The sequence below is a fragment of the Triticum aestivum genome, chromosome 4A, assembly GCF_018294505.1.
Source record: "Triticum aestivum cultivar Chinese Spring chromosome 4A, IWGSC CS RefSeq v2.1, whole genome shotgun sequence".
Taxonomy (NCBI): domain Eukaryota; kingdom Viridiplantae; phylum Streptophyta; class Magnoliopsida; order Poales; family Poaceae; genus Triticum; species Triticum aestivum.
Genome location: NC_057803.1, coordinates 635,547,487 through 635,573,516, shown reverse-complemented (window position 1 = coordinate 635,573,516; position 26,030 = coordinate 635,547,487). Strand labels below are relative to the sequence as shown.

General features: G+C 44.4%; 1 protein-coding gene, 1 long non-coding RNA gene and 2 pseudogenes across 8 annotated transcripts; all 4 read left to right on the top strand.

Moving 5' to 3' along the window:
- The window catches only part of LOC123084158 (BTB/POZ domain-containing protein At2g46260-like), a 106,094-nt pseudogene extending 95,083 nt beyond the window's left edge, over positions 1-11,011 (top strand).
- On the top strand, positions 1,434-7,755 carry LOC123087802 (uncharacterized). 7 transcript variants are annotated; one of them, XR_006441510.1, is made up of 8 exons: positions 1,434-1,475; positions 1,546-1,708; positions 2,354-2,412; positions 2,494-2,693; positions 6,073-6,189; positions 6,305-6,413; positions 6,956-7,046; positions 7,686-7,751. It is a non-coding gene; the product is annotated as an uncharacterized lncRNA (long non-coding RNA). The 7 variants fall into 7 exon arrangements; XR_006441512.1 differs by lacking the exon at positions 1,434-1,475 and adding an exon at positions 7,460-7,592 and having other exon boundaries at positions 1,498-1,708; positions 7,686-7,735; XR_006441514.1 differs by lacking the exon at positions 1,434-1,475 and adding an exon at positions 7,515-7,592 and having other exon boundaries at positions 1,499-1,708; positions 6,961-7,046; positions 7,686-7,755.
- Positions 11,012-15,459: 4,448 nt separating the features above from the next.
- LOC123084157 (BTB/POZ domain-containing protein POB1-like) lies at positions 15,460-18,911 on the top strand (annotated as a pseudogene).
- Positions 18,912-19,315: 404 nt separating this feature from the next.
- Positions 19,316-24,399, top strand: LOC123082796 (BTB/POZ domain-containing protein POB1-like). The gene is made up of 5 exons (XM_044505042.1): positions 19,316-19,496; positions 22,305-22,408; positions 22,484-22,547; positions 23,033-23,312; positions 23,430-24,399. Exons 1-5 carry the CDS (start codon positions 19,316-19,318, stop codon positions 24,274-24,276), a joined length of 1,476 nt encoding a protein of 491 aa, XP_044360977.1. The 3' UTR covers positions 24,277-24,399.
- The last annotated feature ends 1,631 nt before the right edge of the window (positions 24,400-26,030 follow it).

The window sequence follows — 26,030 nt, the reverse complement described above, 5'->3', positions numbered from 1 at the left end:
TAATTTATCCGCGGCACCATTTGCTTCTCGCTTTGTCCATGTAACCTTCACCTGCAGAAACTGGTTAAGCATCTGCTTAATCTCTTCAACACTCGGCCCCAAGATGGAGAGGTCGTGTTCAGATTTATTGATCGCCGCGACGACTCCCAGGCAATCCAGCTCGACATGAAGATTCTGCACGTTAGCCTCACTAGCCAGCTGAATAGCACGTTTACAGGCTTCCACCTCCACCATCTCGGCACTGGGGGCCCGGTCGACGAAAGAGCAAGCAGCAGCCCGAAAGCCACCATGATGATCTCTGAGCACTACCCCCGCACCACCCTTGCCTCTGTCCTTGGAGAACGCTCCGTCAGCATTGGCTTTGATCCATCCCTCCTCCGGCGCCTCCCATTTTCTTCTCGCACCCGGTTCCCGGACCGGCGAGGGTTTATGATGGATGTTTCGCCATTCTTCAGTCAACCGCACCACCCACTCCATTATTTCATGTGGTTCCTCGATCCGTTTTCCATCCCGGGCTTCATTGCGAGCTAGCCACAGCGCATAGACCGACTGGACCATTATCGACCTTTCCTCCTCTTCTGCTTGCTGGAACCACTCCAGGAGCCATCTCTACTCTTAATTGAGCAGTTGGTAGTCTCCGCCGGTCAATTTTCGTCCCACCAAAGATGGTTAATTTTCGTCCTAGATCCCACCTCCCGCAACCCAGCGATTCTCCCCTTCCGCCCTCAAAACCGACAAAAAAAGGGTATACTACCACGAGGCCCGTTGTGAAACACTATGGTTCATCGACAGAAAATCGTCCTAAAAATATCTACGACGGTTAACCTACGAAGAAAGACCTACGCCCCGACCGCCGCCCGCGGGTCGCCCGCTCCCTCGCGCCCCTGTTGCTCCCTCCTCGACCCCGATCTGTATCGAGGGGACGAGGAGCTCCTGCCTCCCCGACGGCCGGCCTCCTCCTCGCCCTGCTGCTGCGTCTGGCGCCGCCACGGCCTCTGGAGCCAGGGAAGCCATGGCCTGAGCTCGGCCTCGAGGTCCCCGCCGCCGTCTCCTGCAGGCAGCTTCTGCCCCGCCGCCTCACCGCCCAAGCTCGCCGTCGCACCAACCTCGGCGCCGCGCCGCCGCCGGCTCTGGTCGCCTCCACCTCCGCTCCAGTGCTTAAGGATGGAGCATAGATTAAAATTGCGGGAGAAACAATTTCGCGGCGGCCTCTCCCAGCAGCTATAGCGGCCGCCATAGCGGGCAATAGCGGCAAATAGCAGAAAATTTTCTGGTGGGAGAGATGATTTCTAGAGGTTTTTGCTGATTTTTCTGCCATTTAGAGGGTTATGTCGAGGTTTTCGCGGCAACAGCCATAGCTTAGCGGCGAGGCTCCCGGGCAGCTATAGCGCAGCTATTGCGGCTATTTCGCGGGCTATTTGAATCTATGGGATGGAGGAGAACGGCCTGGAGTTCGTGCTCGATCTGGTGGTCAGGTAAGCTCTTTTTGTCCGCCACCCCTCTATTGATTTTTACAAACCTTTCCTTGAAATCCGGCGCCCGCAGGTTCCCACTTCGGCAAGAGTTCGCCGATGACCTTAAGCACTCCGATCCGGTGCCGCTAAGGCTGCCACCCAGGGGGAGGCTGGCGCTCTTGGCACGGAGGATTCAATTGGTGAATCTGGCTGCGCCCTGAGGTTAATCGGGAGGCACCTGGATGGACGAAAAGGTGAGCCGTCTTGTCCCCGTGGTCTGATTGTATATTTAATTTGAGCGCATTTATAGACAGCTCTTGAAGTTCAAGGACTCTTGATGGTGATTCGCCAAACAATATATTTAGTTAATTTGAAATCATGGGAGCAGGAATTTGGTTTCGGCGTGTTTCAGGTAGTTAGATGTCGTAAGGTGTTTAGAATTTCAGAAGATAAGAGAAACGTTGCGAACCAGGCTGCATATCAGGAGTCCGTGGATTAAATGTTTTGACAAACCAGTTCATAATTTCCTGAGAAAACACTACTATCTGCAACACACTACCGGACAGAACTCTGTGCGCTTCACGGATGAGCACACTGGAGCAATCGATAAGGTAGTTTGCCGAGGAACCGATGAATAGTATGATTAAACCAGAAATAGGAACAAGTTTCGATTCGTTGGGCGAGGCATACGACTTCTACAACCTGTAGTCATGGGAAGTTGGATTCGGTATTAGATATGGGGAAAGCCGACTAAATGCAGAAGATAGAGTGCAGTTGTTCACTAAGTTCTGTGGTACGAGATACTATATGTGGGTTTCTTTTTTTTTTGCAGTTTTGGTTTGGAAAAAGGCATCATGGAGTGAGCTGATGTGCCATCACTTTTTTTTGAATTTTTTCAGGGAAAGCCTAAGGCTGAGAAAAGCCGATCATGCATGTACGAGTGTCCCGCGCTGATCAGGTTGCTACATGCAGCTAATAATAGTTGGTTCATAACTAAGCACATAAAGAATCACAACCATTTGATGTTCGTTACACCCAGGGAGAAGGTTCATTGGCACATAGACTTCTGTGTTAACAGGGCGACAACGTCAAGGATGGCATCTGCGAGAACTCTTTTGTGTTAGATAAATTGATGATTATGTCTGGATCTCCGGGGGCAGACACTATCATACTGAATCTCAGCCGGACCACGACTGTCAACAGGGTCACCGTATTCTTTGAGGAACACAAACAATCCAGGTATGCATTGCTAACTTTTCTGAACTTTTACATGCTTCAGGCTCACTCCTTGACAACACTTAGCTATCATAAGGATGAGGACGGAGCACAACTCTCTCAATTCCCAAAATGAGGTGGACAACACTTAGCTTACATGTTCTTTGAGGACGGAGGAAGTTTCGCCTTAAACACAACTTTTATCTGCTCTGAAAGAGTTACATATTTTGAAGTTTTTGCAACTCAGCCTGAAAGAGTTGGGTAACCAAACTCAAAATGAGGTGGACAGTGCTCAGCGTGCAGTCACATTGAGTATTAGTTTCATGGGTTAATTTAGCACTGCGTATTATTAATTGTGTTTCTATTTTTGTTTCTCTCCAGCAAGCATGACAATAACAAGTTTATATCCATCAGTTTCTTAGTACCCTGTTGGTTTCAGTATTAAATGGCCACAACACTTTCCTATTTTGTTTGAGTTTTCATGTGCTACTCTATTAGGAATAACAACTAAAAACAATGAACGTTTGATTTGATTTCCTTCCCAACACAAGCAACAAATCTATAATACCTAAATAGTTCATCCTCACTATCTTATTTCTCTTAACATGCAAACTATCCACATCACTAATAACATGCAACCATCCATCTTACTACACCTCAGCAGTCTAGCCACATCATCAGCTATAGTGCTACATGAGCAACTTTTTCCCGTGCATGAAGTCAGGTCGTGCCTTCCGTTACCAGTGTGTAAATTGAGCCCTTTCGTTTCATCTTCAGGTGGTAAACTATGCAACCCATCGACTCCTCTCTCTCTCTCTCTTTAATAAAATAGAAAAAAACGATTGAACCCTCAACCGGTCGAGCCCTTATCTTTTCCCTTATATATTCGTTCGGCACACACGCGAGGGCAAGCAAACGCCTCCAGCCGCGAGTGAGTGTCATCAACGATCGCGCTGCCTGGCCGGGCGTTCCGGTGACGGGAGGGATTCAATTCCCGCATGTTATCTCTGATGCATATGTGCAGGTATATAGCCAAGGTGGATAATACACATGTGGCTTCTCCTGCACAACGTCGGTCCGGCTCTCCTCCATGGCACTCCGGGATTTTCTCGGGCGTGCCTCCCCTTACCGGTGCAGTGCCCTGGTCCTCCCCTTCCTTCTATGTTTCTATTCCGGCCAAGGTCAATCCGGCGTCGTTCCTCCACCAGTCCTTTACCCCGCCCTAGCCAGCTGAAGCCTCTCCGTGCGTCCATACCGACGTCGCCTACCTCCCCCGGTCATCTGTACCAGCCAAGGCGGCCACATAACCAATCCCAGCCAAGCAGGCAGCACAACTAGCAGAAACCATATCGGAAGTAGCGCTCCTCCTATAGACGTTTCTGCTACACACTCTAGCTAAGTTGTGGAATTTTTTCCTTTGCAATTTTGAGATACTGAAGTGTTGCACAATGAAGTGTCCTTCATGCGTAATCAAGATCTGATCGTGCATAAGAAGATTGGTTCATTAATGACAAGTTTCTTTCCGATTCTTATAGTCCCTATATTCCTCTTTGACGTAGGATGTAGATCCATCATCTTTACTTTCTGTTTTTTATGGCTCTATGCAGCTCAATCTCTTGATGAGCCTCAGCCCTCACACCATCAGCAATCCGACAAACCTTACTTCTACTACCCCACGGAGGTAAGCACTGAGATTTCTTCTTGCCCCATTCCTCATTCTTCCGCAGAGATTAACACTATACTTTGTATGATGAGATGATCCTTTCAAGAATTTTACGGTTAATATAGTCACTTTGTGATTATCTCTATTCTGTAATCTAGATGTTCTAGCAATTACCATGGTTTGCTCCTTTATGCCTACAGGTATACAAAACATTCTAGGCATTCTTTTATATTTTACCCAAATCATTATGATCTCACACAACATTGATGGCCGACAACCTTCTCTGCTTTTGAATTGGTATGAATGATGGAAATTTTAATTTCCAAATACCTAGTGCATTTAACATCGCTTTGGTTATATCATCATAGAATATAGTCACAGGCCCGAGAGAAGACATAAGAAGTGGGCGGCTTAAATATGGATGGCATAAAAGTTAGCATATGTAGTGTGTGTTTCTGACAAATTTTCGTTCCTGTCAATTTTTCATTGAATTTGTAAGTACGTGCTAAAAATCGTATAGAAATGATTCAGCCTTCAATACCTTTTAAACTATGATAACTTATCCATGCATCCAAGTGAGATAGACAAACTGACTCCTAATGAAAAGGGAACTGAGACCTTACATGAGTGGCCCAGTTATATAAAGAAAACATGAAACATCAAGGTATACATTGCTGTCTGGGCATTCTCTTATAATATTCCCATATCAATATGATCTCACACCCCTTTGATTAGGATCGCACATATGACATATGACTGACAGGTTAAGATTTATTTTCTCGACTCCTGAATCGACCTAATGTTTATCATTGCAAAACTTCAGTCACTTTTAGGATGACACTTGACTTATCCACCAGAGTAATTCCATGGATTATATATTTCTATTCGGAGTCCATTGCCAGCCTTAAATTCCACCGACACTGCTACGTTCAGGGAATAACAGCATGAGAAAAACTAAGTGCAACCATACTATACAAAACTGTACAGATGGGAGATGCTCCCTCAATCCATCCTTACCGTTTATACTATGATAATCCAACTATACACTTTGGTTTTTCTGAAATGAGTCTGGCATATGCATGCATGGGTATAGACCCACCATGCATTCTATTATGATACTTATATGTAATGGATATTTTGAAACTATACAACATACTTACGTACAGTAAATTATATTATTTTCGATTCCAGTTTGTCATTTCATTACCAATGTTCATATTCCTACAAAAGGAAAAAAATAAGTCTTACTTAAATATTTTGCAACCAATTCCCGCGGCAACCGCGGGGTATCATCTAGTATAATAAATGTCTCGCATCCTTGACTCCAGCAAAAAAATCATTGACTGACATAATGGATCTGTCTATTAATCAAGATCGTATTACTAAACCTACAGATTGATTATTTTTAGTTATGCAGCACACAGTATTCTCCCCAGTTCTGCTCGATTGGATTGTCAGTTCATGTACTCTGGTAAATCATTATGGAAACTTTGATTATAAGAAACTAATTTGTGTTCCTGTGGGTTTGTCTATGCTCCTTTGTCGTTGATGCGCCTATGTTACTGTAATTATTTAGTTCCTCCGCTTCTAGGATGATCTCGGGTTTAGTAGTGATATAAAAAAGTTGTACATTTCTGCGTTTCCTCTGCTATTGTGTTGTTTCATCACTTTCTGCTCCTTATGGGCTGCCACTCTTTGACACCCTTTTTGTGCTCAAACATTTTTCGATGTCCCTTGCAGGATCCAAATGAGCTTGGTTACGTACTAAATTATTGTTGAGGATCTCAGGTAATCGTTGCAGTTGAAGATTACGCCCCTGATCATCATTCTCATTTTCAAACTTGCCATTTATCAGAGGTGATTTCTCTTGCCCCTTTCATCGGTTAATTCCGTTTGTTTGGTGGACTGATTCACCACTTGAGTGGATCACTGAGGACTTCTACAATGGGCTGTGTTCTTCTTACATATGTAGGATTTGGATGGGGTGCATTCATGCATTATATTGGAGCAAGGACCTGCCGAGGAGGGGGATACCATGGGGAGGCGAACCTGGTAAAATAGGGGTGGAAAGTATACTATAGGTATGTTAGCCGTGGCAAGGAATTGGTGGATTGTTTTCCATTCAGTTGTGTTCAACACTGAAAAATGGTATATCATTTTTTGTCCTTTCCAAATTAAAATATCAATCCGTAATTTTTTTTGTCATTCACAAATTAAATTATCAGTGTAGAAGTCTATTTGAGCATTCATTTCCTATCCTTTTATAAACTAGAAGGCCACGCTAGGTTTCTTAGTGTAGTATTTGGAATGTTTGACCCTGAACTGGCCCTCTGTTCCAACTAACGAAAAAATGACCCTTTGTTGTGATTTTATTTTTTGTATGTAAAATTATATTTGTAAAATTTTGTATTCGGTCTGCCATTTGCCAGTGAATTAGGGCTGCATTTTAGATTAGAACCATGAAGTAACTATGATGTGCACCGCTTGAAACCAGAGTGAGTCTAATGAAAGACGGGCATTTGATCATGTTCTATTTAATTATCGTTTTGTTCGTTTCGTCGTTCCATCCCTCCCTGAACTAACCTTACCCACAACTCTTACCTTTTCATTTCATTTTATCAAGGAAAGACTGTGGGGTTTGTGTATCCTTATCCAGGACATTGTGAAGGCTTCTGATGCAGTTTACAAGAAGCAATTGGTGAGCTAATTCAGAGGTTAGGCAACGCTTGTCATGATTTTTTATTTCTGAAGCCACATTAGCAAGCATCATAAATATAACTAAATGTTTGCTGGCTTCCATAACTGCCTACATCAATGTAATCTTCCACACTGAAAACACTCATTTGAGATTTGCAAGAAGCCTGGATACTACTTACTGTTGATGCATTAACATTGCATCCTTCAGAATTAGCAAGCAGGGCATAATGTTAGGTGTCTGTTTGCGGAATTACTGAAAATAATTGGTCTATTTAATCCATGAGAAATAGGAAGATTCTTGTAAACTGCAGTGTGCTACTTGCTATACTGGCTAAGCTACATGAGTTACTCTTTAGCGACATTTCATATCGGCAGTGTGCTACTTGCTATACTGGCTAAGCTTAATTTTCTTCTTCCTGTGAACATGTAGATAAGTGATATGATAATAAGAAGGTTAAATAATGTTGTTCAATCTTTCTGTCAAGCAACCTGTTTGGCCCCAAATGTCCGCACCGACGCGGTGACGCCCGTGGGCGCCACCGTTCCTTCCTGAAGGGCATCGGGTATTCCCCTTCCCCATGCCCGTCCGCGTACCGGGGGAAACCCTAGGACTTGTCCGGGCAGTAGCGTCATTGTTGTCGTGTTCCTTCTTAAAGGTGTTGCTTGGCATGCGGAGGTTCAAGGTGCTAGGAGCGAGGTGGTAAATCTCCGGTGGGCGCAACGGTTGCGGGTCATCATCATTTTCGTCGATCCGACGTTGTCGACATTATTTTCTCTTTTCTTTCTCTTTTTTTTTTGGGCGTGCTTGTGCTGTTTGCCCCAGCATTGGACTCTTGGTTGTATTGGGTTGTTGCTATATCTATATAGCGGGGCGAAAGCCTATTTCGTAAGATTCTTTCATGAATTCAAGACTTGGCAAACCACTCCCATTACAAGGTTCCATAACACATGCTGGATTTGTATGTCAAGATATCTGAAGGGCAAAAACTTAGTACATTTATTCTGTTTTTTTATTAAATCTCCCTCTTGGAATGAGCTACAACTACTAATGAGTTATTATTCTCATATCTGTAAGAACACATTTCTATATATGGCTTCTATTAGGGCAACTTGATTGAGTACCGGCGAATTACCTTCAAAATGATTAAAGGAATGCGAAGATGGGCCTTCTTGAGTTTTGACCACGCCTAATAATACTTATGAATTATGGCTACTCTCCATGCAGTTTGGTACGGTTATTTCACCAACTAGCCCACTACTATGTGCTGGAAGTTATATTGTTACTTAATAGAGGCTACCCATTCTAAACTTATTCTCTTTGACTGTGTTGTCAGATTAGTACATCCAATGGAACCTGACATTAATAATAAATTCCCTACAATGACAGTGTGCTTTATATGAAAAGGGTTGAATATAATTACCAAAGTTTGATGGACGTTACGTGGCATGCCAGTCATGCATATGGAGCACAAATGCAAATGTTCGTATTGTATTGACTTTGCTCCCTTTTGAAATTAACATGCTTTGCCAATTATTTTGGACATGATGTATTAGCTTATTATTTGTCAGCCTATAGGTTTTATGTGAGTGAAAACTAAATATCACAGTTCTCAAACTGTTCTTGCCAACCCCTCCATATCAACTAGGTATGCAATGCATTATACTCCCTCCGTTCCTAAATATTTGTCTTTTTAGAGATTTCAACAAGTGACTACATACGGAGCAAAATAAGTGAATCTACACTCTAAAATATGTGTATATACATCCGTATGTGGTAGTCCATTTGAAATCTCTAAAAAGATAAATATTTAGGAACAAAGGGAGTATAAGATTATTTTTGTTGTTTTTCCTTGTCTGTATTTTTAATTATGGTTATTACTTTCTGGAATAATCAACAGTTTAATCTATACTATTAAAGGGGAGCATGTAGGTCGTTTTGTTTCTGGGAGGGTGAGGCGCAGCCTCGCGAATGAGTGGAGAAGACAGTGTGCTCTGGGCCTCCTCCAAGCCCGCCGTCGACTTGTCGATTTATTGCTCTTCCCTTACAAGGTATGATATTCTTCTTCCCTTCATATGTGTCCTCTTGTAAACATGCAGTTCTTGATTTGGTTGACGAAAGTAGTCTAAGATTTGACTAATTCTCTTCGAAAATGGATTATATTAGTTTGGTTAGGTAAATATCTTCCCTGACAAGATCAGATCAATTTCCCCACCCTGTGATATTTGTTTGATTTCTTGAATTTAGCCAAGCGCCTTTGCCATGTGCCCCTAATTCCCCATCATTCTTTTTGTCACAGCTTGTCAGAAGTTGAAATTCCTTTCGGCATAGATCCCAGCACCTTGGTAATACTTGAATATGTCCTTGCATCTTCAGTAAATCAAGCACTGGATTCACTAAATCTATTCAAGAGTTAAAATACTTTGTTTTTATATTTTTCAGTGAGATTTCTTAGCTGCTCGATCGCCTCATTTTATGTACTTTTTTCAATAATATGAAACAATCTTTTTTATAACTTATTATAACCGTGATTGGGAGTATCCTGCCCCTGCGTATGTACTCTTAGTGATCCTGTAGGGTTGGGATGTTATGTTGCGTATGTCTTTTGCTGCAGTATTTCCTAATGGTAACATGTATGGTTCCAAATGCCTAATTTCATATGTAATAGTTTTCCACACAATTGTGTAACGCAATCAAGTTTCTGGTTGCAGCATCTTGGAACATTAATTTTAAGGAACAAAATCCTCCATGTTTTGTCTTTAACTAATGGATAATAACAATGGAAATGCTCCGTTAGACGACCCATCATTTGATAGATAGCACCTGCATAAAAAGGCGTCCAGGTGTTATCTAGAATCCTAGATAGAAACTGCATAAAAAGGCGTTCAGGTGTTATCTATCGTTTGTAATGGAGTGCATGATAAAGTTGTTCTATATTTTTAAACAACTTCCTTTTATTTTGTGTATCAGCTGAGTTAGTCTACGTCGTTGAATTGCATTTTTTATCTAAATATACATTGCAAGTAAAGTAAAGTTCAATTTTCTACACATGAAATCTGACATGTATTATGTTATATATGCACCAAGTAATTTTTTTAAAGCCCGTGGCAACGCACGGGCGTTATACTAGTAATATCTAAGTACTCAAGTCATGGCTGTCTCATTTCAGGTTCAAAGATGAAATGACGAACATCCCTATTGCTGGTATCGAAGCCATCTTCGCAAGTAATGACCTACATGTGGAAGGTGAAAGTTGCATATGTGAATTCTCGCTTACTTCCATTTTTGTGCTTAAGTCATATGGACTTTGCGACACTGCAGGAGGTCCTAACATGCATCGATAATGACATAAACCATGAGCAACTAACAAAGCGTGTCTTCGAGGTACTTCTATACAAAGCTTACCCAGGATGCCAGCAAAGTCCTCTTGCAGCCGATGCGGCAAACCGTTGGCAATTTGCCGAGCGGGCTTACGAGTTAAAACTTCTAAAAGTGGTTGCATTTGATCGACCTTCCCCACAGGTTATAGTTTACTTGGATCTAAAGCGTGAGGAGTGCTCCAGACTCTTCCCGTCAGGATGGATATTCTCGCACTCATACTTTCTTGCAGGGCAGGAATTTCGTGTTGTGGCAGGTCGTGTGCTGGATGAGGAAAGTAACTTTTATAGCTTTGGCCTCTACGTTGAGCTCCACTGGATGCCGGGGTGCTCAAAGTGCGTCACATTGGACTGTGAGTTGGCTGCAAGGAGAAATCCTTCAGGGAAATTTGTTAGCCAGGTTAATAAGAAACTCGCCTTTCATGGTGATGCGTCACTTGGATGGGGCAATATCTTTGAGATGCCATGGTCAAGGTTCATTGCTAATAACAACCTCTTCATTGATGGTGTGCTGCATCTGAGAGCTGATTTGACGGTGGTCGTTCAACTGTTGCCAATGACAACCTCTTCATCAACGATTCAATGGCGCGCTGCATCTGAGAGCTGATTTCAGGGTGGTGCTGGGGCAGCCAAAACTACAAACTTAATGATTGTTTGGATATCGGTTCAATGGGATTTCAGTTGTTGGCTGGGCATGTCGGCAGCATGGAGTTCTTTTTAGTCGCTCATATGCTTGTGCGGTCTCATTTTAGTTATTTTGGTGTCTTTTTTTTTTGGAACGAAGGCTCCAGAGAAGCCCGGCTTTGAATTAACGAAGCCATCAACCGGCCAGGGATTACACAAGGCCATCAATACAACCAACACGGAACAGAAAGGAAAAGCTACAGCCGATACAGAGTGTTGCCCAGCAGCTTACAAGCACCAAAGACTACAAGCCCTACACAAAAATCCTAAATAAGCTCTAGCTTGTAGTCGACGGAGTCCTCCAAGTGAACTTGACCCAGAAGAGCGAACAGAGAGGAACATCAAACAGCGCCAGTGCCCAACGACAAAGGACCGCGCCCTCATCAACCCAGGAAGGTGGACACCGAAAACATGTCGCTGTTCTCCAAATCCGGAGGGGACCCCTGCCCCTCGCCTTGGCTCGAAAGGCGCCGGACCGCCGGAAGATGGAATTGCTCACCCTAGAGCAAAGAACGGACACGGTTCCGGCCACCAAGGGAGATACTCAGCCCGACCTGTCGCTGCATGAAGGAACAAGGATATCCACACCGAGGCTCACTGATACAAGCAAGAAGAGGAAAAACTGCACAAAGGAGCTGTCACTGAACAAACAAACAACGAAAAGAGATGGAGCACCACAATTGGAATTAGCTCAGGCCCGGAGAAATCAGCCATGTTCGTGTCATTGCGTCGAGCAGTTGCTAGAGAAGACCCCTATCCCCTCCCTGCCCAAGGCAGTGACGCCAGACAAGCAGAAGCTGACCTGCAACTGAACAAATCAAGGAATGTCGAGCTGCACTAATTCAGAAACAAAGCACCATGTTCCATCTCCCTCGCCGAAGACGCAGCCACCATGATGCCCCACTGCACGCTCCCACCTTGCCCAAGACAGCACCTTCAAGAAGGAGGCGACGCACGCCGCGCCGTTGCCGTCCAGTCTAAGCAAGACAAGGGATTTCTCCCGGGAAAGAGGCGGAAGGGAGAGGAACCGAACCTCGACGACGCCTCCGTGGAGGGGAACGGCACCGGCCGGTGTCGCCGCCGCCGTGGCCAGAGAACCAGCCAAGGATTTCTCCCGGTCCAAGTTCGCGACTCCTGGCAGTCCACCATCACCGACGCCCACGACCTGAGGCCTCCGACGACCAGATCCGGTGTGCAGCAACGCTGCGGGGGGGGGGGGGGAGGGAGTCCACCTTCAGATCCGGATGCGAGCCAAGAGGACGACCACCCGCTACGCCCGGCGACAGCTCCCGCCGTCCCTCGCCGCCCACGCGGCCGAGGAGACACAAGGGCAACACCTGCGACGCCGCTCGCTGTAGAAGACGGCGCCGCCTCACCACTCGAGGCCGCCGCCTCGGCGCCCGAAGCCCTCCGCGCGGGAGCAGCCAGATCCTCGCCGCCGCCGTCCTTGGTGGCCACGCGGAGATCACCGGAGGCCTCCTCAGGCGGCGGCGAGGGGGGGAAGGAGGAGGGGAGGGAGGGCTGGCGGCTAGGGTTTCGTCGCCTCCCGAGTCGCCCCAAGCGGAGCGACGCGGGGGCGGGGGGGGGGGGGGGGGGGGGGAATCCGCTTTCCAAATCTTCAGCTCCCAGTTCAAATGATGTGAGGAGGCTCTTACTCGCAATGAGAAAGTCGGATACTCTTGTGATGCATTGGCACATTTTATCTGAACATATTTATTTCTTTGCAAAGGGTGAAAGTTCATCATTTTAGTTCTGGATTCACCATAACCATCTTCCCTACATGTGTATGTGTTATTTTTTGCTTTTGTAAAGTGGATTCGCCATCGGTGGCTCGGTTTCGACGATGAAGCCAGCAACTTGCTTCCTAGGATTATTGTGCACCGATGTTTCTGTATGTGTCGATGAATAAATATGTGTTTGATTCAAACTCAAATGGTGATAGACTAACGATTGTTTGGATAAGTTGTGGACTGATAAGTCTGGCTTGCTAACTGCACTTTCCATTGGCTGCTATATATTCGACAGACCGACGCGGATCAGTGAATCCTGAGCTAGCAGATGTACATCCTCCTGGCGGGCGGCGGCGAGGCTGAACCTCTGTCCTCCAGGAACGGCCGGGCCGAAGAGAGGCATGATCGATGTCGGAGGACACGCCCGAGCATGTCCCGCGCGCTCCCAAGGTAGCGCTCTCCCCACTGGTGCCGATCTAGATGTCGTTATCTTTTTTGAATTTCGGAACATTTTTGGAATTTGGAATTTGTTAACATTTTTAGACGTTAAAAGCAAAAAAAATGAAAGACAAAAGGGGAAAATAGGGGTGCCCCACGGCCCCACACATGGGTCGGCCCAAAGCGTGCGCTCGGGAGGAGGAGGGGCCACGTTGGCTCATTGATCGGCCACGTACTACGGGGAAGAGAAGGTCTCGTATGTGGTGTCATGTTAGAGCATCTCCAACATTACCCATAAAGGCCAACATGGGTTACTCTTCATTTTCTCAGCCCAAAAAATGTCCCTAGCTCCAAGGCTAGCCCCCGGTTATCACCCTGATTCTTTATGCCTTACGGGATCTTTGATCTGCCAATCGATGGTTTATCTTTTTCTCTTTCATGTTCTCTCTTTTCCTTTCTCCATCCCGCCCTTCGAGCTATTGTTGCCCACTGATTGTCACAGTTGGTCAATGCACTCCTAGTGCCATGTACGTGGAGTGCTACAGGCGCTTTGCCGCCAGAGGGCTGTCAGTTGGTGACGCGGCCATGTTGTCGGTGGAGGATGTTGGGTGCCTTTGCGGATGGTCGATGTGGGTTGGACCACACGGGCTCGTGATGGAGGATGTTAGCGACAACTGGAGATGCAGGGCATGGACACCTGATGTTCATCCTCATCGCGGTCCGCATTGGCTACTCAGGTGGACGCTAGGGAAGATGGAGGGCATGCGATGAAGGCGGCTAGCGACGTTGGATATGACTGCAGAGGCGCTATGTGGAGGTGGCCGAGGGAGGTGTGTGTGCAAGATAATAGAAAGAGGGCAGGAAGGTCGGCGGGTGGGGCTGTTGCGCATCAAACACTTCTGCCACATCACAACCTATGGATAGGGTTTGGGAATGAGGGGGAGAGTCCCTGCTCCTAGGGGCTTTGAGAAAAATTTCTGGGCCTAGCTAAAAATGGAGGCTTGGACGAGGCCTTTTTTGCGAGAAGGCAATGGCCCCACTTGGGTTTAGTTTTTTTCCTCTAGCTTCAAAAATTACTTAGGGATGCGTTAAACATTTTTCGAATCCAAAAGTTATCGCAAAGTACTTCCAAAGATAAAGTCCCTGGGATTGAGTGATAACTAACTAAAAAGTAATTAATTTTAGTGACATGCGTTCAATCAAACTTAAAATTAGAATACTCCCTCTGTTCCTAAATATAAGTTTTTGTGGAGATTAATTTCATTATGGACCATATACGGATGCATGTAGATGCATTTTAGAGTGTAAATTCACTCATTTTGCTTCTTATGTAGTCTATAGTGGAATCTTTACAAACACTTATATTCCGGAACAGAGGGAGGAGCATAAAGAGTACAATAATTGAACGTAGAGGAAATCCATTTAAAAGTTTGTGTATATATTTGTCCAAACAATTTAAGTTCAATTCGCAATCAGATGGCTGGCTATGTTTTTGTGTTTAACAAAGACTGAAGTCCCAAAAAACAGACTGAAGTCCCATTCTGCAAAATTGAAAAGGTTGGCGGCTCCAAGATTTTTTTTGTCGATTCCGATTTTTTTTGGGTATGGACCGGGAAAACCGGTTTCCGGAAAATCTCAGAATTTTTAGACTTTTTTCGTCTGAAATTTTCAAACGAGAATTCTAAAATTGTATAACTCAATATAAAGTGTCAGCCCGTGTTATAACAGAGCGATGCGCCTATTCCAGTGGCCAGCCCATCTGTTTTACGAGGGAAGCTCGCGGGTTCGAATCACGCTTAAGTTGGCAAAACTGGGGTTCGACCCTGTGACCCCGGAGCTAGGCAAGGGACTCGAACCATCATACTACGAGTAATCTTGTACTCCCTCCGTCCCATAATATATAGTGTCAAAAACACTCTCAACATACGGGTTCTATTTGACATATGTTAGACGTATAAATTCAAAAATTTCGGGCGATATTTGAATTTTTCGTTGGGTAACGGAAGGGCCAGTTTTTGACCGGTTTCCGAAAATCTCGGCCGAGAAAAAAAAAAACCGGGCGGCTCTCACAAATAGGGAACCACCTAACCTGCCTCGCCTTCTCGAAGAAATCGGCTAGGGCTACGGCCACGGTGTCGCGCCTCCAACCTCCTCTGCCGGCGGCGAGGGTGCCGTCACTGCGGGGGCGCCGGAGGAGGCGGAGATGGGTCTGGACATCTCGCGCGGGGGCGGGCTGCCCAGCTTCAAGTTCGCGTTCAATTCAGAGAACTCTTCCGACCGGGTGCTGCGGCTGGAGGTTGTCGGCTCGTCGCCAGCGACGGCGTCCCCAGAGAACCCCTCCCCGACTTGGCCTTCCACCGCGAGGAGCTCCACGAGGAGGAAGCAGGTCCGTACAGTACAGTGCCTCAATCCTCCCACGCCCTTGGAATTAGACGGATTCATGTGTATGATTCTCTGCTGTTTAGCGCAATTAGGCTATGGATCCGTGTGGAGATCTGTGGCTATTTGCGATTCCTGCTGTTTCTTCACTTCACATAGCTTGACCTTCACTAGGGTTAACGATTAGGATGATATGATATGAGCCTCACCTATTGTCGTGTGAATTTAAGAATTAATTGTCTGACTATATATATGGATGTTTTCTACAGTCTGGATTAATACCAAATCTGTTCACATGAGGCAATCAACAAATTGTAAACCGTCCATACATTCAACTAGAAGACAGCATATTCTTAGTCTCATATTCAGGTGGAGCAGCAATGATGTTCAAAGTTCAAACAATATCAAATTTGACAGTGCTGTCCTTTTTGTGGATTGGTTACCTTGTAACCCTCAGGGTGATTCCTAGTCAAGTCTGTCACAAAGCGTTTGTTTTCTGGAATTATACCGCTTAATTAGATTTTAGAGAAAATCTTTATGTGCTTGGAAATTTATACTTCTTGGGATTTGGTTTGCGTAAGATTATTTATAAAATTATTTTCCCTAACAAAAGTTGTATCGACGAAACAAACAGGAAGAATGCTTTATTTTCAAATATGTTACTCACTTAATGGATGTATATTTGGAAGGATGAGGGAGTTGATTTATATCCCTCATTTTGTAAAAAAAAAATCGATTCTATGAGCAACTGTGATACGCCATATATATTTGAAGAGAATGTGTGGAGGGGCGGGTTCCTACTCTAGAGCTCTTCACAACCTTGTTCCCTGTTCATCATTTAAAGTCAAGCAATAGTCTGTCTCATTTATTGAAACCTTTAATGTTACTAGATATTAGCCTGCTTGATCATCGTTTAGTTTAATGTGGTATTAACGCCTGTGATGTACAGGTATAGCTGTTATTACTGATACAGTCTGATGATCAACTGGGTAACCCTTGCAGGTTGCGTGTTTCTCCACACGTGCAACATACTAGTTACATGCCAATGATGGCAAGATATCCACCAACTCTTACTTAAACCTGTGTTCCTGTTTGTTGCTTGAACTTGATTCTGCCAATAGACGTTTGCATGGTATAAAATACTGACTAACTATATAACAATATTACACTTTGATTGTCTGTTCTTTTGTACTTGGACACCATTATACGGTATATTAATAGGATCCTTGGGATGACATTTACTATTACTTTACGCAGGAAGCAGCGAGCATGCTCAGATATCTTGATGCAGCTAAATGAATTTGAACATTCATGATGTTTTATTAATCGATTTACCAAATTTCTGATGGTTGAGTCAACGAATATGCACACATAGAAGAACAGAGTGTTCCTATTATCTCAACAGCATAATCTCTCTAGTGGTTTAGTTTATGCCTATTACTCCATTTCCCTCAGTTTGCCCTTAATATCTCTCTGATCTTTGTATTCTTTCTGTGATGAACACATAGAAAAAGTATTGACTCTTCTTGGACCATTGTGTCCACGCCAGTTTTACGAGTAAAGACCATTTACATCAGTTCGGTGGTTTTCGTTGCAAATAGTCCATTCTTTCTTAAGGTAATTTTCATAACCTTTTGAGATTCATTTCTTCTTTGGTCAGTTTTCATGTTCCCTAATATGCTTTATTCTCGGTAGCTTTTCACAAATGGCATGAAAGAGTCTGATCAGAGGCATCTAACACTCTGAATTGCTGATTCGGGTAAATAGGTAACATCCTTTCCTTTTTATCCCAGTTTTCTATGGTGACACCATTATTATTCTGTAGTCTATACCCACTATTTTTTTAATATAAAACATCGAATATTTGTGGTATTACAGGGATTCTGTCTCCGAGTTTCTGTCAGCCCTTCCTTTTTCTTTTTCGTAATGAAATGGTTAAGTCTCTTCTCAGTTTTCACCATCGCCTTTAACTACCAAATGGGTATTTTGTCCACGATTAATCTTCTGCATGGATAGCTTTCCTGAATAAAGGAGGTCTACTGTTGTAATTTACGCACAAAGAATCTTCCATTTAGTTCTTTCTTATTGAACTGTTATCATAAACCCTTATGCCTCATTATTTCATTCTACTAGGAACGGAGGAAACTGTCATGATGGAGATTTTGAGATTTATGTACACTGCAAAGCTATCAACAACTGAGCACAATCTTCTGATCGACATCTTGATGGCCGCTGATAAACTGGAGGTTCTTGCCTGCATGTGGCATTGTAACCAGTTACTCAAAAACTTGCCTATGACCAGAGAGTTGGCATTGCTCTACCTAGATTACCCATGCTCCAGTTCAGTGGCTGCTGAAATTCGGCATCTGACGGATGAAGCCAAGGAATTCCTCGCCGGCAAATACAAGGTTTTGGCCAAGTGAGTGATCACTATCTGACGGAGCTACCTTTTCTCTTTTCCAAGAAAGCATTAGACATCTTCCTCAAAAAGGAAAAAAAGTGTAGACATTTTTGTCACAAAATCATGCATGAAGCGTCTACTGCATGGAATGATTTGTTTCGTTCCAGGTTCTCTGATGAATTGATGGACAGGTTCCAGGAGATCTCATTTACTTCCGCTGGTACGCTTCAGTCATATGACTTGGAGCAAACTCCACGTAATCCTGACATGCAGTGATGATGGTGTGCACAGTGAGCAAACAAAGAAGCTTATTACTGATGTACTCCTGCACAAAGCTTACCCAGCACATGAGCAAGGCACTATTGAGGCAGACACAACAACCCGTTCACAAGTTCCACAGCGAGCTTACAGGCTTAAACCAATCAAAGTGGTTGAATTCGACCGGCCCTGCCCACAGGTCATTGTTTACTTGGATCTAACACATGAGGAATGCTCCCGACTCTTCCCAACCGGAAACATTTGGCACACTTGTTCCATCTTGCTGGACAAAGATTTCTTTCTCATAACAAACTGTCAAATGGATACACCTCTGGCCTCTTTATAGAAACAATGGAGATGCCAAAGGGCCCAACATGTTTGACAGTAGACTTTTTTGAAATAGGACAAGATCGTCAGGGAAATTCGTGCTCAGGTTCGAGGACAAGCATACAGTCGATGTTGGATGCTGGGATGTGATGACCTTTTTGAGGTTCCATGGACGGCGCTCATTGCCAACGATAACCTCTTCATCGATGGTGTGCTACATCTGATAGCTGACTTGAAGGTTGCGCAGAAGGGATTACAGACTTGATGTGCTCAGCAAAGTTGGGTTGATAGCTGTGGAAGGTGAAAGTTGCATATTTGAAATAGAAACAAAAATTAATCAAGTTGTCTCTTCGAGAGGAAAACTACTTTATTAATCAACAAAATCCAAAAAAAACTTTATTCGTTAACAAACAATCAGGCTTTGAAGCATCCCAGAAGGAGCGCATTGTGATTTTTATTAGGTCCATGTGGTCTTTTGCATTATAAACCAGAACGCGTGCCCGTAATTTTGCACTTCCTACTTCTGAGGGTCCTGTTTGGAAAGTCTGGTCCCGCTGACCTCGCTTTCCCGAAGAAGCTTTGGCGGCTAGGTTACGCCCACCGCCGCCCCGCGTTTCGTCCCTCTCTCCCACACGTGGCGGAGGGCTTGGACGCCGTTGAAGATTCAGCGACGGCGGCGGGGGCGGCAGCGGAGATGGAGCTGGACTACTCGCAAGGCGGCGTGCTGCCCAGCTTTGACTTCGCGATCGATTCGGTCAACTTCTCCGACCGGAAGCTGCATATAGAGATCGTCGCCGGTGACCACGCGCTGGGTTTCGGCGGACACGTCGGCGGAGGATCCACTGCCGACCAGGCGCGCCGCGGCGAGGAGAAAGGTGCGTAGCGTACAGTGCCTGATGTTGCTGTTATTAACAGATTAGAATACATCAGCTATTTCGGATGTAGCAGTGGTGTTCAGATAATATCAGTCCATCGCCGGATTGGCCCCAAAAATTTAAATAAACTTCAATCACTTGTAATTGAGATTGACCACTGGACAACAAAGGGGCACAACTACTCAGCTTAGAATTTTTGGAAAGGTGCTACCAGTACCTGAAGGAATATTTGTTGTCCTTTGTGCATTTCAAACTTCTAATCTTCATGTCATAATTCTTGGTCAAGTTTGTCACAAAGCCCTTTCCAAAGGAATTGCCTAGGTACACTTTTAACAATTATTTATTTGTGGGAAAAATTCGGAGATCTTGGAATAAGCTTGTTTTGAGTGAGATTACATTGAGGCATTGACATGTCAGATCATTAAAAAAGGAAAAATGTGCAGTCACTGCAATAAATCTTCCAACTGTTATATTTCTTAATGTAGCAACAGAACAAATAGGAATAACATATTATTAGCAAGTGTGCTCTTCATTTTAGTTCAACATTAGTCTGCATTCTCTTTTTTTCTCTTTTTTGAGGTAACATATGTATTTGGACCGAAGAAGAAACTGTTCCATGACCTTCATTTTAGTTGAACATTAGTCTGCATTCTTTTTTTTCTTGTTTGAAACAAGGGTTGTCATTAGCCTGTTGCTAAAAACTTCATACGGCTGCCTCCATACATGCAAAAATACTGGTTGCAGATCGGTGCTTTCCAACAATGCAAAGATAACCACTTGAACTTAGTTAACACCTTGTTTCTGTTTTGGCTACTTGAACTTGTTTGTGCTACTGGATATAGCAGTATGGACTAGACTAATTCATTAGATGGCAATTAGCCTGTTACATCCATTATTATTGTACTCAGTGAGCTATAAGGCCTTGTACAATGCAAGGTGCTTAGTAAAATAAATCGAGTTTTTCTTAAGCGCCAATGCTTATTTCTATAGGAGGGGTCCCTAATTTAGCATACCCTATACAAATAAGCACCGGTGCTTAAGGAAAAACTGGTTTATTTTTCTAAGAACATCCCCAGCACACAACATTGTACAAGGCATAAGCACCTCCATTGACCCATGCTTCATCCCCTAGGTCGGCATGGACGGCACTCCCCCGCCGCCGCCTTTGGGCCTCCTCGACGCTGTCGAGCAAAGACCCCGGTGGTATGTGGTGTTGTGGCTTCTCCTTCCTCCTCTCTCCCCGCCTCCTGCGGGGCCTGCAAGGGGTTCTAAACCCTAACCCTAGCCATGCCCGCCTGGGCCGTTGTCGGGTGTCTCGACAACTTCCCTCGCGTCAGGTGGATGTCTCCTTGGGGTGTGAGGGATATCGCCAGGAGTGTTACGGACGTGTCCCCATAGCTCGATGGTGGGAGCCACCAACGAGGTGCTCATTCTTGTTGAGTTGGGCCAGGGTCGGAGTCAGTGGGGCCGGTTGGTGCCCGAACCACAACATATAGCAGGGCTCGATATGGGGCTTGAAGGTTGTTGCTACAAGTGGCCATTGTGTTGGGCTCGCCTTCGTCCAAATCTAGTCGGGTTCGATGATGCTCGCAAGTTTTGGGATTTTCAAGGTTCGGGGAAGGAGCTACCTTCCCACCCTTTCCTCCAGTGGTCGAGGGCTGCAGGTTTGGTGTGGGGTGGGGGCTCAAGGTCATGGATGCCGGGGCGGCAACCCTAAGTGGCGGGCTGCGCAGTTGGCTCTCCGACTAGCAGTGTTACCGTGGTGTTGGTGACGCTTCTTTGTCATGTGATTGGTGAGGTGCGTGGTGGCGGCCGATCCTGGCGTAGTTGTTGTCGTCGATTCCACATTTGTCATGGTCGGTCCACGTCAGGGGCCATGGTAGCTTGGGTCCCTTCAGCAAGGTGTGTGGGGGATGCCGAGCAAAAGCTCCGTGCCTTGGCACCAATGATGACGATGCTTGCAAGTCTGGTGTCCCTCTGGGTAGAAAACCCTTGTCCATCTCTAGTGGATGCGACGGCGGAAGCGTTGTGCGTCTTGTCCCTCTTAGGGATGTCGTCGGTGAGTGTGGGTGATCCCCGATCGTGGCGGCCTGTTCGGGTGGAATTGGAGCGCTACTTGGCCCAACCTTGATTATAGTGGTTGGCGGTCTCGTTTGCCCCGTTTCGTTTGCACGTGACAATGTGTTTCAAACTTGAAGTCTTGGTTGCTTGTCCGGCAGAGTCGACACTACTTGGTCTGGAGTGAGAGAGTAGAGGGTCCTCTCCAGCGGCAGCATGCTGGAGTTTTTGCAGCGAAGTCCGGTAGTTTCATCCAAGTGGCACGTGTTCGTGGTTTGATATTGGCATTGGTTGTGACTCTTGGTGGTCTGGCCTCTGATGCACTTCTTCTCGGCGGTGCCTAGTAGTGCACCCCTGGGTTCTTATTTGCGGTGTCCGGCTTGTTTTGTCGTCATCTTTCATTTGATCAGCTTGTATGAGGATATCCTGGACACCTTGTATTGTTTGGCCGTGTGACTTTCTCTATAAAGCAGGGTGGAAGCCTGTTTCGAGAGAGTGAGGATATCCTCGACACCTTGTATTGTATGCTATGTTTGCTGGATGCAGCTAAATGGTTGTTTGATTTTTGCACGTTGTTTAACCATTTTTTCTTTTATCTGAAGATTGATCACAAAAAAATTTCACCCATAGAAGAACATAGTGTTGCGAGTATTTTAGTAGAAGAATATATGTTTGGTCTTTCTATTTCGGTACATTTTACTTTTCCAATTTGTTCTTTATTTTTATTTTTTGATCTTTGGTATTTTGCAGGTGATGACTCTTCCTCAATGATGGTGGGTACACCAGTTTTACGAGAAAAAACCATTCATATCAATTCAGCGATTCTTGCTTCAAGAAGTCCTTTCTTTCTGAAGGTAGTTCTGATAACCTTCTGTGAACTACATTTTTTCTAGCCAGTTGAAGTTTCTAATAAGTTTCATGCTTCTCAGTTTTTCTCAAATGGCATGAAAGAATCTGATCAGACGCACCCAACAATTAGGATTGCTGATACAGGTAATGTGATAACTAAAGTGTAAATTCTGCATCTTACAATTTATTCTAATTTTATTGTGGTTCTGTTATAATTTTCTATATTTTTATGAATATCTAGAGTAAACAAAGTACTTCTACTTCCATCCCAAATTATTTGTCTTAAATTTGTCTAGCTACGACACGTTTTAGTGTTAGGTACATTCGTATCTAGACAAATCTACACAACTAATTTGGGACGGAGGTAATATGTTTCTTTTAATTTCTGATACTTATATTTTCTGTGATAAAGAAAAAGGTTAGTCTCCCATGAAGCTTTTCTTAGTACTGAGAGCCAACATTCAACTTATAATCATTTACTCACTTCGATCCAAAAAAAGTGTCGTGGTTTTAGTTCAACCACGACACTTATTTTTGATCCGAGGGAGCAGGATACAAAAGGATGTCTTTTTTTGTTTAATTCTTTATTAGCTCTTTCCTTGATGTTTTTTTATTTACTTGGAACACAGAGGAAAATGCCCTTATGGAGCTTTTAAGATATATCTACAGCGGAAAGTTGACAACAACGGAGCCCAGTCTATTGCTCGACATCTTGATGGCTGCAGACAAATTTGAGGTTCTCTCTTGCATGAGGCATTGCAGTCAGTTGCTCAGAAGCTTGCCTATGACCACAGAATCTGCACTGCTTTACCTAGACCACCCTTGCTCGGCCTCATTAGCAGCTGAGGTCGAGGGTGTGATAGGCGTAGCCAAGGAATTCCTTGCCAACAAATACAATGATTTTGATAAGTTAGTGACCCCAATTTGATAGAGCCATGCTTTATTTCATTCCCTAAGAAAAATGTAGACATTGATGTCGCAAATCATCTATTTGGTGTACTAATTGCATGATTTAACTCTTTTCAGGTTCCAGCATGAACTGATGAACTTCCCTCTTGCTGGGATTGAAACCATCTTGTCAAGTACCGACCTACAAGTAGCGTTGGAAGATTGCATATATACCTTTATACTCACATGGGCGCGGGCACGATACCCAGAATTGGACGAAAGACGTGAGATCTTGAGTTGTCGTTTACTTCCACTGGTTCGCTTCAGTCATTTGACATGTCCAGCACTAAAGAATATCCTAGCACACGCTGATGATGATATTGACCATGGGCAAGTAGCTAAGCTTATCGCTGAGGGACTTCTGCAAAAAGCTTACCCAAAACAGATGGAATGTGCTCTTACAGCAGACGTAACAACCTGTCGGCAATTTACTGAACGAGCTTACAAGTTCAAACCTGTGAAGTTGGTTGCTTTTGATCGACCCTGCCCACAGGTTATAGCTTACCTGGATGTAACGCGCGAGGAGTGCTCCCAACTCTTCCCGTCTGGATATGTATGGTCGCACAGCTTCCGGCTTGCAAGGTGGAAGGGGGGCATTTTTTTCAACCCAGTCTGTACAATGAACAAGCAGAGTAAGTTGTGCACCTTTGGTCTCAAGTTAATGGGATTCAGTGATAATCAGAAGGTCTCAACAGTTTCGACAGTAGTAGATATTGAGTTTGCTGCAAGGACAAGATCGTCAGGGAAATTTGAGAGAAAGTACAGGAGTAAGGGCACCTTCACCGGTGATTGGTCGGTAAAATGCGATGATCTTTTTGGCGTTCCATGGTCGATGTTCATTGCCGATGAAGACCTCTTCATTGACGGTGTCCTGCATCTGAGAGCTGATTTGGCGGTGGTCCGGCAGCCGCAGTTACACGCTTGATATGATTTCTCACTCAGCAGAGTTGGGTCGTGTACTCGTGTGTTCGTCATCAGTCACTTCAAAGGATTCTGGCTGTACTTTGTGTCTGATTTTGTTATTTTTGTGTCTGCTGGAAACACTTTTTAGCCTCTTACAATCAAAGTTCGAAACTGACTAGTTTCATGTCTGTACCTGGATGGTAGGGCGATTCAATTTTATTTTATATGTCTTCCCCCAAAATTGGGGGCATTACTGGGTGTCTGTCTGAACATGTTGTGTTCATCATCTGGGCTTCTAGGTTTCCCGACCACTTGTGTTAGGTCGGGGTTACCTGATCCTATGATCCGAATATTTTCATCTAATTCTTTTGCAAAAAAGGAACATAACCGGGAGTTTTTCAAGATATCCTCGGGACAACAATGTCGATCAGAGCCCTCCCCTCAGCTATATTTTTATCCTCGTCAACTCAAAGTGATTTGGGATGACTGTTCTTCTGTGATGTAACTCGGCCAGCTAGTGATGTTTGGTGTTTGTCGCCTTTGGTCAATCTCTACAAAAAGTGAAAAGAAAAAACACCTAGCTAGAGTTGAAGACTCTTGCCGCCCTCTTTCAAGCCTGCGACCGGCGGTGCCATGGTTCGGCCGTAGGGTGATGCTTTCGTCTTCATGAGTAAGGAGTGTCGTGAGTTGGGCCATATGGTATTCGTAGCACTAGATCTTCTAGACAACCTGTAGAAGAGATAAGAAGAGTAAGTTGTGCAGCTTTGGTCTCTTGTTTGGGATCGTTAAAGAGTCGTGGGGCTCAACATGTTTGAGTGTGGATTATGAGTTAGCTGCAAGAACAAAATCATCAGGAAAATTCGTGAGCAAATAGGAGGATAACGTTACCTTCAACGTTGATGGGGGTGGAAGGATGCAGAGATCTATTTGGCATTCCATGGGACGTTCATTGCCGCCGCCGCTGACGACCTCTTCATCGGTGGCGTGCTGCATCTGAGAACTGATTTTGAGGGTGGTGCCAGGGCAGCCGCCAAAACTACAAACTTGATGATATCGCTACAAACTTGTTGGCAGCATGGAGTTTTTTTTAGTCGCTTATATCCTTGTGCAGTCTCACTTCGTTATTTGGGTGTGTGTGCTGGAATAGTTGACTTGCCTGAATGATGCAGGGAGTCTCTTAATTACCTGCAATCAGAAAGTTGAAAATTGTGGCGATATATAGGTGTGAGATGGTGCACTGATGTTTCAGTATGTACCGACGAATCAAGTTTTGCCTGATTCAAACTGACAAGCAGTTGTTTGGAAGTGAACAAAGTCTGCAGTTCAGTACAAATAGTCGATAGTCTGAAGATTGGGCTTCTGCATCCGGTAGATCCTGAGCAGATGTGCAGTCCTGGGGGCCCGCCTTGATTGATACACGTAATCATATTTATTTATTTTGCAAAGTCTTAGCTGCAGAAGAAAAATGAAAGGAAGACAGTGAAATTGTAGCTTCAACAAAGACATATCAGGATTGCATTCTGCAAGTTATCATCGTACTTCAGGTTTGGGAAGTGCAACTTAAGCGACAAGCGAATTCGGCGAGTGGGATAGCATGGTAGTTTAGGGCTCTTTGATTCAAATGATTTTCATATGAATTTTGGAGGATTAGAATCCTTACTTTTTTTATGTTGGTTCTTTGATTCATAGATTTGAAGGAATTTTTACCAAGTTTTTTTTACTACTCTCTATAGGATTTCTTGCATCCACTCAAACCTCTTTAAAAGAATTCTTTGT